The sequence below is a fragment of the Cuculus canorus genome, chromosome Z (genome assembly GCF_017976375.1).
Source record: "Cuculus canorus isolate bCucCan1 chromosome Z, bCucCan1.pri, whole genome shotgun sequence".
Lineage (NCBI taxonomy): Eukaryota > Metazoa > Chordata > Aves > Cuculiformes > Cuculidae > Cuculus > Cuculus canorus.
Genome location: NC_071441.1, coordinates 16,860,939 through 16,877,323, shown reverse-complemented (window position 1 = coordinate 16,877,323; position 16,385 = coordinate 16,860,939). Strand labels below are relative to the sequence as shown.

The following is a 16,385-nucleotide window of genomic DNA, read 5'->3' as shown; positions in this document are numbered from 1 at the left end:
AGCCTCTGTTTAGGGTAAAACAACTATTTTAAAATATCACCAAGAGATCTGCCCTGAAGGCGGATAGGCTTGGGTGATGCGGCATGCAAGAATACAGGCAGCTATCTAGAGAACTTCTCATCCTCAATGGTTTGCAGCTTCACTCCCAAACAACTACAGACCCTGATGGAAGTGATAGAATATTTGAAAGAAAAATACTGTGGCTGTTCCAAATAGGCAGAATTACTGCATTGTGCTCGATCCTGGCCAGTGTCTACAAACACTGCTCAATATTAGGCAGCATCCTTAAGGGGAAAAGAGAGTAAAACAGACAGGAAGGCACTGTGGCTGCTGCAACCCTCATGACAGGCACTGCAGCTACAGCAACCTTGGCTGCAAGACACTGTTGCCAGTCCAATTCCAGCAACAGGCACTGTAGCTTAACCAGAAAACCAACCTGTGCTGCTATCAGTTGCCCCTATAGAGCAGAATAAATACACAAAAAAAATCAGTTTGCTTAGTGAGGGATAATGATTAACCAAGACCATCATGAAAACAGTAGGAAGAGGCAGAACCAGAGATAATCATGCAGTCCCTACCCCTGAGCGCACTGTGAGATACACAAAAAGATTTCAGCTGCCATTCAGGCAAGCATATTGGTACTTGGCTGCTCCAACGCTGGGATAACTGGGCCAGAATCTTGACATTTCTAGAGGATAGGGAAGCCGAGCAGCTGGGATCCCTGTCTTGGGAAGCGGACACTGATAAGGCCATTGGAAGAAAGATACAAGCCCTTTGCCTCTGCAGGCAACTTCTCTCACGTATGATGGAAAAGCACCCCTTCAAGGAAGATCTTACATGTAACCCAGGCAAGTGGACTGCCATGGAGAGAAGTATCCAGTACCTGAGGGAATTAAACATGCTGGAGCTGATTTATTATGATCTAAATAATGAGCAGTTAACCTCAGAACCAGAGGAAGTACAATGCACGTAATCTGTGCAGTAGAAGTTTCTACAGAGTGCATCATATGCCAAATCATGGGCAGTAATGTCCTGAAAAGAAATTGAGGGACAAAGAGTGGGTTAATTGTCTGGCCAGCTTCAGCAAGACAAAGGAAGTCTTTATTTCTCCATATATGCCAGCATTGCAGCTGCAGACTCTCCAAAGAATCCAAAAACATACTTAAAAAACTGTTCTGGGAGGTCCAGCAACTCTAAGAGGAGAGTGTGGAGAAACTGTCCTGGGAGGTCTGGCAACCCAAAGATGACAGATCCTACTTCCCCCTTGTCTGGACCAGTGCCTCTGCTATTAGGAGTATGAGTTTCTATGCTGAAAAGAGACGGTACACACCACGAGCACCCCACGATTTTACTTGCTTGACCACAGAGAGAACATGAGGAATTGTTATGAAAAACTTACAAGCAAAAGTACGTTAGTTGCAAGGAAGAACAATTACTATAAGGGATTCTACCAAGAAAAATGCTGCTCCGGTTTCCAGTGAGCAGTTCCTCAGGCAGAGCAGAAGACATGATCTTACTTCTGATCCAATTGAAGGGACTTCTAAGTAATTTTTACCAGACACGAAAAACGAATGCTATGACCAGGACTAAAGGAACCCTGCCTCCAGCCAGATGAAGGAAAGGGACTATTTGACTGTGGGAAACTGACAGCCTGGCCCCATCAGAACCAGAAGAGTATAAGACTTTAGTGAACACCAGTGCAAAATGTACTCCACTGCCATCAAACTGCAATGGGGCAGAACCATCTGTATTTCAGGAGGATCCCAACAGTTAAGTGTATTGGAAGCTGAAGTGAGCCTGACTGGGAACGAGTGGCAAAAGCACCCCATTGTGACTGGCCCAGAGGCCTCATACTTCTCTAGCACAGACTGCCTCAGCAGAAGGTATTTCGCACACTCAAAAGGATACCAGTAGGCTCTTAGTACAGCTGCTCTAGAGACAGGGTAAATTAAACAACTGTCTACCTTACCCGGTCTCTCAGAGGATGTTCCATCGTGCAGTTGCTGAAGAACAGCAGATGCCAACGGTTACCACAACAGTGCACCAGCACAACTGTACTGCACCAACCGAGACTCCCTGATTCCCATTCATAAGCTGAGTCATCAACTGGAGAACCAAGGAACAATCCACCGGATGTGCTCACCATTTAATAGTGCTATACGGCCAGTGCAGAAATCTAACAGAGAGTGGAGATTAACAGTAGACTATTGTGGCCAGAATTAAGTCACACCACCACCGCCTGCGCTGTGCCAGGCATGCTAGAACATCAGTATCAACTGGAGTCAAGAGCAGCCAAGTGATACATGACAACTGATACTGTAATCCAACAGAATAAAAAAATTGCAGGTATCTAAACTATTGCTTATTTACTGCACACTTAAATACAGTTCCTCTAAAAAAGAAGAAAGCCATTAACAGGTATGAGACATACCAATATGCACATGCAATATGCCCAGATGTTTCCCAGATCCTTATTTCCTATCTTACCACAAAACATCACTGTCCTCATTCCTGTTTCTACTCTTGCAACCTCTCGGATAGCCTTTGCTTTTTGCTTGGCTTCTGTGAGTTCTTACAGCTCGCATTGGTTTCACCCCTGCTGCAAAGCACCAAACCCGAAAAGATGTCAGACGCAAACACAGCAGGAGCTTACAGATCCCCAAGTTTGCAAGAGAAGCCTGACACAATTTTAGGCCACAAACAAACAGCATGGTGTGCAGCAAGGAGACAGCCAGAAAAGAGTAACACTGCAGTGCAGCTGTCACATAAAGCTTTCACACTGTGTTGTTGTACTGGTATAGAGGGTGACAGCAGGGCAAAGGAACAAGGAGGGTACCTAACGGATTAACTCAGAGCAGAAGATCAAAAGGCACACAGATACAGTGTAACTTGAACAACCAGCCACTGCAGAAAGATATTCTAGTGCCAGATGCAGAAGTTCAGATACTTTGAGTGTTCACAAGTAGGTGCTTTCACAAACTCAATCCCACAATGATTCTACAAATCATAAAGATGAACAAAATTAAAGTATCCACTTCTTTCTTTTGCAGCACAGCCTGACAATAATCTCTCATTCAAGGGTACGGCTTCAGCAAGGCCATTTACACATCACCACACGTAACACCCAACCACACTAACCCACACCAGACTTCAGCATACAGTCACATCCATGTTGAATTCGTGAGAGCACATGGTGCAGAGCTTATGCCGCCTTTGTGCCTTTCATGCTCACTGGATGTGCACAGCAGGAGAAGACACAGTAGCTGATCTGGCTGCTGGTGCAGAATTAACCTACCAATGTTTTTAAACAATGTCAACCAGAGAGTAAATTTCTAGCAAATCGGCACTTTGCATCACATTGCCTCTACTCTCCTTAACTTGTCACCAGCAGCCTTAAAGCTGTGTCTAGTGCACCAGCAGGTGAGGCAAGAAGTTTTCAGCCTCCCATAAGGCAAAGTAGGCAATACACGTGGAGAATGGGACATGGTCTATTTCTGGAACTGCTGCACAGAAATAAAAATAGCCTGGATGCTTTTATCACAAAGACAGGGGAAAAAAGAAGGAACAACAAAAAAATCTTTCAAAGCATTACCCAGTGCCAAAACATGTATTAACATTCTTGCTCGTCTGTCATAAAAAATATCATTTTTTGCTGTCAATGGCAACACAATTTATGTTGGTGCATAAAATCACACAGAGGAATTAAGAAGCTTGGGAATGAGCTGTTTGCACACATCGGCCTTCTACATAAGGCATATTAGGAGAAAATTAAAGTCCATTCTGACATGCAATTGTTAACTGAAAAAAAATACCTCTTTCACTTGACTTGATAAAAAAAATATAAAATAGATTTCTTATTATTCTCATGTCCTGTATGACATCAGGGCTCTGCTGTTGTGGACACTACACAAATGCATGTAAGCATATAGTCCCTGACCAAAAAACTCTAACCTAAGGACTGAGCAAGAAAACAAAAACTGGAGGAAAAATAATACACCATGGGAGCAAAAATGATCCAGTCACTGATGGACATGCTTTCAAGTACTCACTTTTTTCCTTCATATCATTTAAAATAGATCCCATTCTTTCATAGAATCATAGAATCATAGAATCACCAGGTTGGAAAGGACCCACTGGATCATCGAGCCCAACCATTCCCAACACCCCCTTAAACCATGTCCCTAAGCACTTCATCAACCTGTTCCTTAAACACCTCCAGGGAAGGTGACTCGACCACCTCCCTGGGCAGCCTCTGCCAGTGCCCAATGACTCTTTCTGTGAAGAATTTTTTTCTGATATCCAGCCTGAACTTCCCCTGGCAGAGCTTCAGGCCATTCCCTCTTGTCCTGTCCCCTGTCACCTGGGAGAAGAGACCAGCTTTCTCCTCTCCACAACCTCCTTTCAGGTAGTTTTAGAGAGTAATAAGGTCTCCCCTCAGCCTCCTCTTCTCCAGGCTAAACAACCCCAGCTCTCTCAGCCGCTCCTCAGAAGACTTGTTCTCCAGCCCCCTCACCAGCTTCGTTGCTCTTCTCTGGACACACTCCAGAGCCTCAACATCCTTCTTGTGGTGAGGGGCCCAGAACTGAACACAGTACTCAAGGTGCGGTCTCACCAGTGCTGAGTACAGAGGGAGAATCACCTCCCTGGACCTGCTGGTCACACCGTTTCTGAATCAAGCCAAGATGCCATTGGCCTTCTGGGCCACCTGGGCACACTGCTGGCTCATGTTCAGTCGGCTGTCAACCAACACCCCCAGGTCCTTCCTCGGTCTTGTTCTGGCAGCAACTATGCATCCAAATACAGACCAGCCTGGGCACTCTTCTGTGCCCCCACAAGAGCCATTCACAACAGACCTGACCAGGTTCCCACAGGGGTCAACAACAAAACACCCTGAGTTGAACCAGAGCCAGAGCAGGCCAGCAAACATAGCTCTGCGCTTTAGCAAATGCACACCGGAAGCCCAACACACTTCTACTTTTTAAACCACAGTTCTCATTCAAGTTTTGAAATCATTGTCTAACCAAGACGGTGGTTTAAGCCGTGTTGAACACATAAAGTGTCCCGGTATACGGCCAAGCCAATTGCAACAGCAAGGAACGTGAAAGCACAGGATGGGCAAGATGGGCTAGAAACTGGTTTCTTTCCACAAAGTGCCAGCCAGAAGACACTGAATACATGGTAAGAGTAGAAAATCCAAAAACTGTACCCCACTTCGGAAAATTGTATCCCTTTTCACTCCTCTCCACACACCAACTCTTCTTATTTCAGCATGGAAGAACTGTGAAGGCACACAGGTTTGCAAGGCAGACGATCAACTACTCACTACTTTGTTGAACTTCTAGGGTTCTTTTAGACCATTTTCTCAATCAGAAGTCTCTCCAGCACATTGATTGCCTCATTCGGTGACAGCAATGAATTTGCATAAAGTGTACTCAATCTCTTGGTTAACTTCATTAATACGCTGAACAATATTGGTCTCGGGATCCATCCAAATGGGAGCCCCCTAATAACACATTGCCAGTTGGACATAGTCTTTCTGATCACAATCCTTTCAGCCCAGCAGTCACACCAATTTTCCACTCAGTTACGCAGTCCACATATCGCCAGTTCAGCTATAAGGATACTACAGCCAGTGCAGATCGTGTTGAAGACCTTGCAGATGCCAAGGTAAGCAACACATACTGCTCTCCTCTCATCAGGTTGGTCAGACATAGTTTATTCTTGATGAACCCCTGCTGGCTGTTCCCAGTCACCATCTTGTCTTTCACGCTCTCAGAAATTACTTCCAGAAGGTTTGCTTTATCATCACCTCAGACATGGTGGTGAGGCTGACTGATTTGTAGTTGCATATACACTCCTTGAAGAGAGGTGCAGTGCTTGTCTTCTTCACATCATCAGGAACCCCTCCTGATCACTGTCACCTTTCAAAGATGATAGAAAGCAGCCTCACAATGCCATCAGCAAGATCTCTAAGCAGCCTTGGATTTATCCCAACATCTCATGGATTTGTGTATATCCAATTTGCTTAAGCACTCTCTAATTCTATCCTCCGCTACCGTGCGCAAAGCTTTATTCCAATACAATCTGCTATTAGCTCAGGGATTCTGTATTTCTATTCTGGAAAATTATCGTCATAAATTGCCTTTGGTGTAAGCAATTGCAAATTCCTAACAGTGTGCTGAAGAGTCCTGAAATCCAAGACATCATAAACATCAACATTAGCATTAGAGAAAGCAAAAATTAAAATTGGGCAGAATGAGATGTGTAGGTATCGGCTGGCATTTTAAGCTAAGTGACATTTACAACTGCATCACTAAGTTAGATCTCTAAGTTTTACAAATTTTATCAATAAAATGCTCTCCAACTTCATAATGATGACTGATGGAAACCAACTTTCGCTGCTTTATTGTTCAAAATCCAGTTGTTAGTCCACAGCTCTCAATCTAGGTGATGCAAAAACCTTGTAGTACTTCTCAAAGAGCATACATCTCATGCTGGATAAGGCTCAATTTAAAACGACACCTTTCAGCTGCATACAGCAAAATTTTAGCTAAACTAGGCAAGGCATCCACAAATACCACTCCTTTCCTTCCTTCAGAGGACAGCACTGTAGATAGCACAAGGCTATCATCTCTGTTACATAGTATGGTGAAAAAAACAGAGGTCATACAGCAATTCTGGCAGGTGTTACTTAGCAGATCTGCCAAGATCATCTGCTGTTTGATCTGTGTATGACCCTACATGATTCTGACCTGTCAACAAATCAGTCAGGGGAGGTGAAGGTCAGGGACTAGATGCAATATCATACTGCATCCTGTGATCTGATTCACAGGACTGTACTGCAAGAAGGACAGCTAAGGAAACAATCTTCAGGTGGTGCAACTTAACATCATGTCCTTGCCTGCTTACGTATGACATTATGCACTAAACATAACCCTTATCTTACAATCTGGCAGCTACCATCTCATGCATCTGACAAGTATAAATTTGACAGGCTTCTCTTCAATACCCTTAGTCAAGTTTAGAGACTGCCACTTCCTGAGACTTGAGAGAATCACAGCAGAAGGCAACATGGCTGTATTTTGCTACCTTGAAATATCTGTCTATGTGAACAGTCAAAGGGGCACTAGTCCACTCTTCCCATGCAAACTCACCTTCTCTGAGTGCTGCTGTCACCAATGAAGCAGCCTGTGGAGTTTCTCCAGAATCAGGTTTGATAAGGAGGCGAGGTTCTACATGAACATCCTCAAACCCACTTATATATCCCAGTTCTGCATAGATACGCAATTTCTCTTCCAAATAATTACAGATCTGCTGATCCTGGTTGCTCAGTGATTCTGTGAACCAAAATTGAACATTGTATTAATATTTTTATCCCGCAGGCAAATCACATTCTCCATTCACCTTCCTAATCTTTACACCATATTAACGTTGCTAACTTGAGCTAGGCCTTTTTTAAGTGCCCAGGAACCAAATTCATCCTATAGTCCATCCTAATGCAAGCTGGCAGAGAGTCTGTCAGAGGGCAAGGCCAGTGACCTACCCTTATGAGGCGGCCTCAGCTGCATTCTGGGGCCCTCAACTACCTCCAGTTGCACTCAGCAATCAATGCTAGAAAAGCACTTGCCTCAGGCAGCCAGAAGATGCACCGATTGGGTGCCTTAAGAACAAACAAGAATACCGGTTCTCAGTGAAGGATGCACCGTGGCTCTCTACAGGAAGGACAGTGCTGGAATTTCTCTCCTCACAGCAGTATGAAGATGTGGAATTGAGGTGCAGAGGAATAAAAGAAGCAAAATTTATCCCTACCAGCTACATTTCAGGTAAAAATAAAAGCAGCAAAGGATGAAATGCCATAAACAAGCACAAAGCCACACAGCTACTGAAGATTTGAGGTACTTCCGCAAGCAGGGAACTAGCTAGTCTTGACGTTAATCTGGGAAATTCAGTATTTATTCTGAAAGAATCCATTTTTATTTTTATTTTTATCTTTATTTTTGTTTTTTGTACTCACAGTGACATAGCAAAAATAGGAAATGTTTGGAAAAAATTATTTTCTTTCAATAAATTCACATTATACAATCAGACCACCCCAGCTTTCTCCACTGTGACCCTGTCTATCAAGAGATTCTGAACCCATCAGCCCACTTGGGCACATTATTTGTCTTGAACTCTCAGGATGCAGCAGCTATCAGAGCAGTAGTGAAGGTACCACACCTTGACATTTCTGAATTCTGGATGCTTTGGCCTCAGCAATGCGTTTGTCCTCATCAGATTCACTCATTTTTCCTTCTTCCTCTGGATAACTTCAAAGATGAAAGACAAAGGTGGATAAAGCAAAACCTGTATGTCACATATTCATCTGTAGCACAGTGTCATGTTCATAATAAACAGAACGCAACCTCAACACCAACTTTTGCTCTAATCAAGAGAATGCCATTTGTCTCCTTTAAGAAGCAATAACTGGAATAAACCAGACTGACTAACTCCTTTTAATTCTGGTGAGGCTGCATCATGCAGCAAATGGGTGGCTGGCACTCACGCAGGCTTGCTGTGTTAAGCATAAGCTTGGGTCTCATGAGGAGCAATGCTTCCCTTGCCATTCTTAAGATGCTGAACCCAGGATAACAGGCATGATTGAGGATTTCCCCAAAATGGACACCTGCAACACTCTGGAAAGCATTCAGTGCCAAAGGCAAGGTGAGGGAAGTGTAAAATGGCTGATGAGGACATCTAATGGGAAGCAGGAAGGGTCTCCTGATTCAGTTAGAAACCAGAAGTAACACAGGAAGTTTGGCAGAAGTCATGGTGACCTTTGGGGGTCTATGAATCCTGAGCTCAGAGGAAAACTTAGCGCCACAAAATGGAACCAGAGCAATGCAGGACAGAGAGCAAATTGCCATAAATATCCAACAGACTTCCCATCTGATTTGAACTACTAGGATGAAAAACCAAAGCACTGTCCTCTACCTTTCCACTGCATCTTGAATATGCCCCATCCAGCTGTTACGTTCCTCTTTGGAGTTCGTATGAACCTCATACATCTCAGGCCCCGCAGACGAAGCACTAATCAGAAACATCCCCCTTTCTTCATTGGCTACTTCTCTTACTATGAGCCTCTGAAGGGAGATAACAGAGGGCTTCTGGTCCTGGAGGAAAAAGTCACAGCACATGCAAGTGACAAACTACTCTCTTACAAATCATCACACTTTTAGAAGGGCACAATTTTTTAATTGATTGGATTAATTATAGTCCTGGTATAGTCAAACTACATATGTTTTCACCAGGTGCAAGAGCATGCAAGTTTTGAGTATTCAGACATCTTTCAAAAATATTTAAAAAAATGCATCATAGTATTTAAGAACAAGTAAAGCACTGGGTATACGCTAAGAAGTAAATACAAGAGGCTTAATGATATTAAGATACAGTATTCACATAGTGCTTATATTCATACACTTTGGGAACTTCTCCCCATGACCTTTCATGTATTTTATGTGTTTACTACTATATTTGCAGTTGAATTTATTCTTCTGTTTTGTAAGTAACAGAAAGATCCTACTCTACTTCCCACCTTCATAACCAGATGAGGCATAGTACTAAAAAATAATTCTGTTATTTTCATCCTTCTCCCTAAAAACTTATTGGAGTTTGAAAACAAATTTATATACTTACAACGGCTGCAAAGATGTATTTTTGATCTTTTTCTTGTAAGAACAGTAGTACATCACTTAGAAGCAGCGCTAAAGTGTCTTAAAATAAGAAAGGAAAATGTTTTCTAATTAAAGTTACTACAATTATAGTTACTTTTTTATATTTAAAAAAAGAGACGTTCTGATCAATAAATACCTCACAGAATCCTAGAGTAAACTAAAGAAGAAATATCTGGATGGCCTATGGTCTGCCTGAAGCAATGTCAAGCCATTACTTCTTATTTCCCAGCAAGGACCACACTTTCTGCTATTCACTCTCCTGTAGCACTGTGCTTGAGCACTGGCCCAGAGAAAGAAGAAATCCTTGCTCCAATATCAACACAGCTTCCCCGGGCCACTCACAGGCAACCTGGCAAAGACTATCTAAGGTAAATTTTATTTTGCCTGTGCTGTAACATATACTTAGAGCACAGCATTATGTTACACTGGTAAAAGTATTTCTGGAATAATGATTAACAGATAGCTCTATAAAGTTGAACAGCAAATATCAGTTAGTTCCAAAAAACCCAACCCCTACACATGATTAACACCAAAAATCAAATCTGAGCTCGCACGTGAAAATCGGGCTTCAGCCAAACATGGCCTCAGGTTTTCTTTTCTCCTGTGGATGTGTCAGTGAAGAAAAGCATGTGATTTTTCATGCATTATTTTCAATGGCTATTAATGTGAACAACATAAATGCACAAGTCAAGACCCTGTGTTACAGGATTAAACTACAAGCCAATGAACTAAAGGAAGGGAAATGGAACTAAAAATGCAACTGAAGGCTTTGTATGTGAACTTTCTTCTTACCCAGATACACAGTGGATTACTCATAAACCACGGCAGCTTCTTGAACTACACTTCTAAGCAACTAGTGGCATATTCACAATACCATTGCCTCAGAAATTTGTGTTCACAATACAGCACAATGAAGTATTTTCATTCTTGAACCAAATAATCTTCACATGTTATCTGCAAATAAAGAGTTAAAAGATTTTCCTACTTTGATAGAATACCTTTGAAACGACCAGTTGCTGTCTTCCAGTACACTAAACCTTCATGAAGAAGTATTCTTTCTTTCTTCATCAAGTCTTGCTTCCTAAAAACATGGCCATTTTTCAGCTTTGTATATGTTTTGTTTTCAGTTCTACTGAGAATTTCCAGTAGCTTTTGCTTTTTCTCATATTCATTCACTTTCAAATCTACTGCTGCAATCATGTCCTTAATCAGAGAAAGGGCTTCACACAGGTCTTTATGTTCTTCTGTTCCATCTGTATGAAACAAAATATAAACAACATGATAGCATATTTAAGAAAAGGTATCATTCTTTACTTTCCCAGAACAATCGACATGATGCTAAGCCAAAATTGATAAATATGTCATTTTAAGTTGAACCTGGCAATCTGTTTACTAGAAATTGTTGGGGAGGGGAGCGCCAGAGTCAATGAACGAGTCCTCATAGAGGTATGATCATTGCTCGTTTATTGTAACATCTGAGGGTCTATTTATACAGATAATCAGACTGCACGCAACAGAAGCAAGTCTACAATAGGTTACAAGACATTGTCCACGTGGCCTAAAAGTTACTCTAATTGGTCAATAGGTTAAAATCACGCAGCACAGTTTGGCACACATTCCGTTCTACATCCTAACAATAGACAGTAATTGGTTACATCTTTCAAGATACATGTTTCCATGGAATCAGAATATTTACAACATATTCTAATCGTAAAGTCACATTGTTAAACTACACACCCAGTTCCCATGCCTGGTTCTGACTTTATCAAGCCAGCCTCCTCATTCTCATGAGATAGCAAAGCTCTCAGAAAACATCACAGCCTTGAAGCCTTATACTAAGGCTTTGTTTTTAAGAACTGACTATAGGCCTTTGTGTCTAAACATTGATACTTTAGCACATTCCTTTCTACTGATCGTCGTAGGCAGGGTTGTGCAAGCAGGCTTCTAGGATTACAGCATGTCCAGTTTGTTCCAATATATTTTCTACAAGAAATATTAGAGGTATTTACACTTGTTTGACTTGCCTATTAAAAGATGACATTTACCTTAGATTTATTCATTAGTCACAACTTATTGAATAGTTTCTGACATACTTACGAGCTGTTACCTTTTAAAAAAATTTACTGGCTGAGTAAATCATATAGAACATTACTCTTCTGGCTAAGTTAAAATCACCCTCCAAACAGGATTGCAAGCACAAAGGGTTTGCATTTGGATACACAGCTTTCTGCAATGCCCACTAATTGCCCATTTGGGGAGCAATATCTGTAACTTATTTGTATGCCTAAAATGCTCTAGGAAACTCCAGAGTTCATTCAAGCTTTGTTTGCAAAACTGGAGAGTAATTTACAAAATGTTTGCCTTGTCCTGTTTACAAGAGACCCCACAGGAATTAATATCTCAAAGAAGGTGCAGATGCTTGCCTGCATTAGTTTACACCGTCTAGTCATGATCTTCTCCTAAAACAAGTATGCTCTCCTGGACTTCTATGGCTTACCTGCCCAGAATACTGGAAATCTTCACAGCTCAGCCTTGACAAAGACTACATACACCATACACTCTGTTTAGGTGACATTTGCCTGAACAGCAGGCAAATGTTGCCCTGGTTCTCTACAGAGCAGGGAATTTCACCTTTTGTTATACCATAGCAGTGCTTAATCCTTACTTTAGAAATGACCTGTGAATCCAGACACAAACCAATGCTTCAGCTTTTATTCACCTTTTGTGTATTGCAATATCCTTTCAACCAGAACAGGGTATTTGGTGATTCGCTGGGTAACGAGCAAAATGCACTCAGGTATTCCTCGTCGTCGCGCCAATAGGTTACTATTTCTCAGCTGCACAGATACAAATATATATTTTAAGTAGTAAATGCATATTAAACCACCAACTGACCAATGAGAAATATAACCGTATTCATTAGAATAAGCGAAAACAAAACATCTGAACCATCCCCAGTGAACAGTTGCTGCCTTAAGGGACGAGGTGTACTATAACAGGAACATGTATGCAATATACACTGGATGCCAAAGCTTTCTAAAATTTGAAAGAAAAATGTAATTTGTCAGCTCACTGGTTACGAAGAAAAAAAAATTTGCTATTCTTATTGGCTATTAAAAGTGAGTTACCGAATACAATTTCAATCCTAAATCTAAGTACAGTTATGTATCTTTTCCTAAGCATTTTCTCAATAAAGATCACATTTCCATGTATACTTACTTTAATAAAATTCTGGAACTTCTTGTTTTGTTGCAGCTCCTTGAAGAGATTAACAGCTTCTTTTTGATGGCTGCAAAAATCCCCATATATTTTCTTCATTTTAGTTGCATTTTCCTCTGAAAACTGAGGAAATTAATAAGTGAATTGAGCACCTAACATGAAAATATATACCTTTAATTAATGTATTTTGTACAAACACGGAACTTCCACGCTACTTGTTTCTCAAGTTTTTTTAATTTCATTAGCAGTGTCTGTCACTACAGATTAAAATTGACTAGCTGTGTCTAGGAGCAAGAAGAGGAACATAGGGTGAAGAGAGCACAGGTGACTCCTCCACTGCAGCCTTGCCAATAACACCTAGAACAATTAGTATAACATCTTCCTTCACTTCTTTGCAAACACAACCTCTTTGAGGCTTATTTGCGTTTGTCAAATCTCCACACCACTTCTAGACAAGATAATGGTTCATCTTCTTTATTTCAGAGTAGTGAAAACTGACTGAGCAAAAGTGAAAAGCCACACTCTCCTGGTCACAAGGAACTGAAGTGTGACCAGCAAACAGTTAGTTAGTTGTTCAAAAGCCACCATAAACCTTGAACAAATAACGGATTAAGAGCTGATCCCTCTACCTGCCGCACAAGGATGTCTCCAATTCTGCTGATGACAAAATTACGTTCACTCCCCACCTCACATGATTCCTGCCGTCTCTCCTTCATTCTGTAGAAGAATTGCCTGTGCACGTCTAGTAACTCATCTAAGCAGGGGAATATTCTGTCCACTGTGCTGTGGTCCAGCTGCAGTTCTTCCTTCATCCCTTTCCTGAATATTTCAGACATAATGAACAGGGTATGGATGTGATGCACTTCTGTTTGCATCAGCTCTGCATTATGAAAGAAAACAGCATAGTATAGTAATCATTTGAACATTTAACACACCTTCTAAGATAGACTTTAGCAACACTCAAACATAAAGTCAAATCCATTCTTTCTTTGTAAGCCCCAAGCCTAATAGATGATGTCAACAGGAAGACATACTCTGTCAGGCTCTGACACAGTTCTCTCAACTGTATCCCACTGACCTAGCTGGGGTTGCAACTGCTTAAGCTGGGGACTGGATTAGGTCCATTCCAACCTCAACTACCCTGTGAACAGGGTAGACCTAAAATGATCCATTGAATGATACCCTGTGAACAGGGTAGACATGTCTCTGGTAGCTGATATTCTCCATTTCCTTAGCTCTAGGGAACATAGTAATTTGTGAGAAAAAACTATTCTTCAAACCTTATTACCATTCTGAGTTGAAGCACTCGTTCTTCTGGACATAAAACATATAGGTTTCCTATCTATTCTCTATGCCAGATTGTTTTTAAGTGTACATGAAAATACTTGAAAAAAGTACTTGAAATACTGACCGAAAATTACATCCTGCCTCTTCATGACATCCTTTTCTTGCTTGCTACAGAATACTGGGTCTACAACAAGACTCCAGGACTCTGCCTCAAACTCTTGCGCATCTGTGCGGAGATCAGTCCACTGAGGCAAATCCACATCATCTATGACAAAATGTGTATTTCATTAACACCAGGCATATGAACAGTAAGGGAAGTCCCTTTGCGCTATTCATATAGTGAGGGGAACATATTACAGGGATGAACTTTAGATAAGGCTTCTGCAAACAGTGTCAGCAGCTTTCAACAGAGAATCTTGCCAGATGTCAATATCATTACCAAAATGAGGAAATACAAACGTGACAATGGGGAAGGAGAACAAAAGGAAAAAAATACCTTTCTTTTCTGACATTAAATACTTCCTTGCTTGAAGAAACTTTTTAAAATTTTAAAATAAAATCCAACATTTTTAAAAGTCACTCTGGTGTTAGGAGGGACACTGGCCATTTCGCAAATGTCCAGAAGGAGATATCTGCATCATCCTTTAGAAGTGAACACCCTGCTATGAAAAAGCCTATTTCTGTTCACTTCACAAAGATATGTAGGTTTATGTTTTGCAATGTATACTGTCAATGGAGATGAAGATGAGCACAGCAGAAAAGTATACTGCAGTTCTGGTTCTGCAAGGATGCCCATTATATTTAGCCCTGTTATTTTAAAATGGTAACACCATACAGAAGTATTCTAAAAGTGATCAAAGAGTTAATTACAAGGAAGAAAGGAAAAGTTGTATTGCAAGACAAATGTGTCTGACTGTATCACCTCAATGAGGGACAAAACTGTAATTATCAAAAATAGGTGATCTTCTTTTAGCATATGAAATGGCTTCCTATATCAATTAAGGAGTTTTTCTATTTTGTACTCTTCAATAAAGGTTCTAAAATGCAGCATCTGTGCAATACTTCTCACCTTCCATCATAAACTGATCCATTGAAGAAAAGGTTCCTAACGCTTGTAACATCTCTTCAGACCGTGACTTAGACCTCCAAGCGCTAGTCTCAGAGTCTTGTTCAGAAAATACTGTAGATCTTCTACAGAAGAGAAAAAAATTGCCACATTTATTCAATGTCTCCAATTTTCCTAGAAATGCTGAAGGATATTTTTTGCATAGTCCCTTAGCAGCTGTCCTCTACCTTTCAAAACTGGCACTGGGGACACTTTTGGACAAGAAGTGGGACTGTTGTGAGGCTTCCCTCCTTGCAGCAGACAGTCCAATAGGCACAGAGGAAGAAGGATGCACTAGGGAGAGCACTGTCTGTGAACTGTCTCCGGGCAGGGAATCTGCAACACAACGTTTTGACAAACAATGTAGAGCACATCAACAATAGCACAGCTGTACTGTGAAATGCTATCTGGCATTCACATAGACCTGTACTGAGTATTAAGAATGCCTGTTTGCCATCTTATGAGACTGTGAGGCTCTCCCATGGAATGTAAAAGCACGTAGGCAAAGTGGAATAGCTCCAGCATGGATATTATTGATTAGAAAACAATCTCAAACCATGCATGCTGTAGCACTGCAACCTGAATACAGGAGTGCGTAAGGTAAATTATATACTTAAAAGAACAAGACAGAACTGACTACTTTGGATTTTCATTCTCACTGAAAACAAAATGTCATAAAACTCACACTTTTTTAACAGGAGTTAATTCACCCGTAATTAAAAAAAAAAAAAAATACTTGTTTTAGAGACATACACACTTTCTTACAGGTATTGAAATGAGAATTAGACACACAAATGATGTAGTAAAGTTCATGTTCCCAAGTTCCACAATTTTTAACCAAGGCTTAAATTAGAAGTCCTTGGCTTACACCTTCTAACTTACTTGTTACACCAGCTTGCAGTTTGTTTTTATTATGGTGTCTCTCCTGGGATTTCTGAAAAAAAAAAAAAAAAAATTTTTTTGAAATTGCGATGAAATCATAGCTGATAACACACTGAATGGTCAAGCTAGTAACTCACTGCCATATATCATCACACAAATGGGTTTCAAGAAAGTGGTCCTAA

At 41.0% G+C, this 16,385-nt stretch overlaps 1 protein-coding gene across 6 annotated transcripts in view; it reads right to left on the bottom strand.

The window, feature by feature from the left end:
- The window catches only part of ARHGEF28 (Rho guanine nucleotide exchange factor 28), a 129,061-nt gene that overhangs the window by 28,211 nt on the left and 84,465 nt on the right, over positions 1-16,385 (bottom strand). For 5 of the 6 annotated variants that reach the window (XM_054053900.1, XM_054053902.1, XM_054053901.1 and 2 more), the window contains 12 exons: positions 16,204-16,255; positions 15,510-15,657; positions 15,286-15,407; positions 14,341-14,481; positions 13,559-13,809; positions 12,930-13,052; positions 12,430-12,547; positions 10,709-10,963; positions 9,673-9,749; positions 8,971-9,149; positions 8,218-8,306; positions 7,155-7,337 (listed from right to left, as the gene is read on the bottom strand). In XM_054053900.1, coding sequence (XP_053909875.1) covers positions 7,155-7,337; positions 8,218-8,306; positions 8,971-9,149; positions 9,673-9,749; positions 10,709-10,963; positions 12,430-12,547; positions 12,930-13,052; positions 13,559-13,809; positions 14,341-14,481; positions 15,286-15,407; positions 15,510-15,657; positions 16,204-16,255 — 1,738 coding nt within the window. The remainder of the gene's footprint in view (positions 1-7,154; positions 7,338-8,217; positions 8,307-8,970; positions 9,150-9,672; positions 9,750-10,708; positions 10,964-12,429; positions 12,548-12,929; positions 13,053-13,558; positions 13,810-14,340; positions 14,482-15,285; positions 15,408-15,509; positions 15,658-16,203; positions 16,256-16,385) is intronic. The other variant, XM_054053898.1, reaches the window with a different exon arrangement.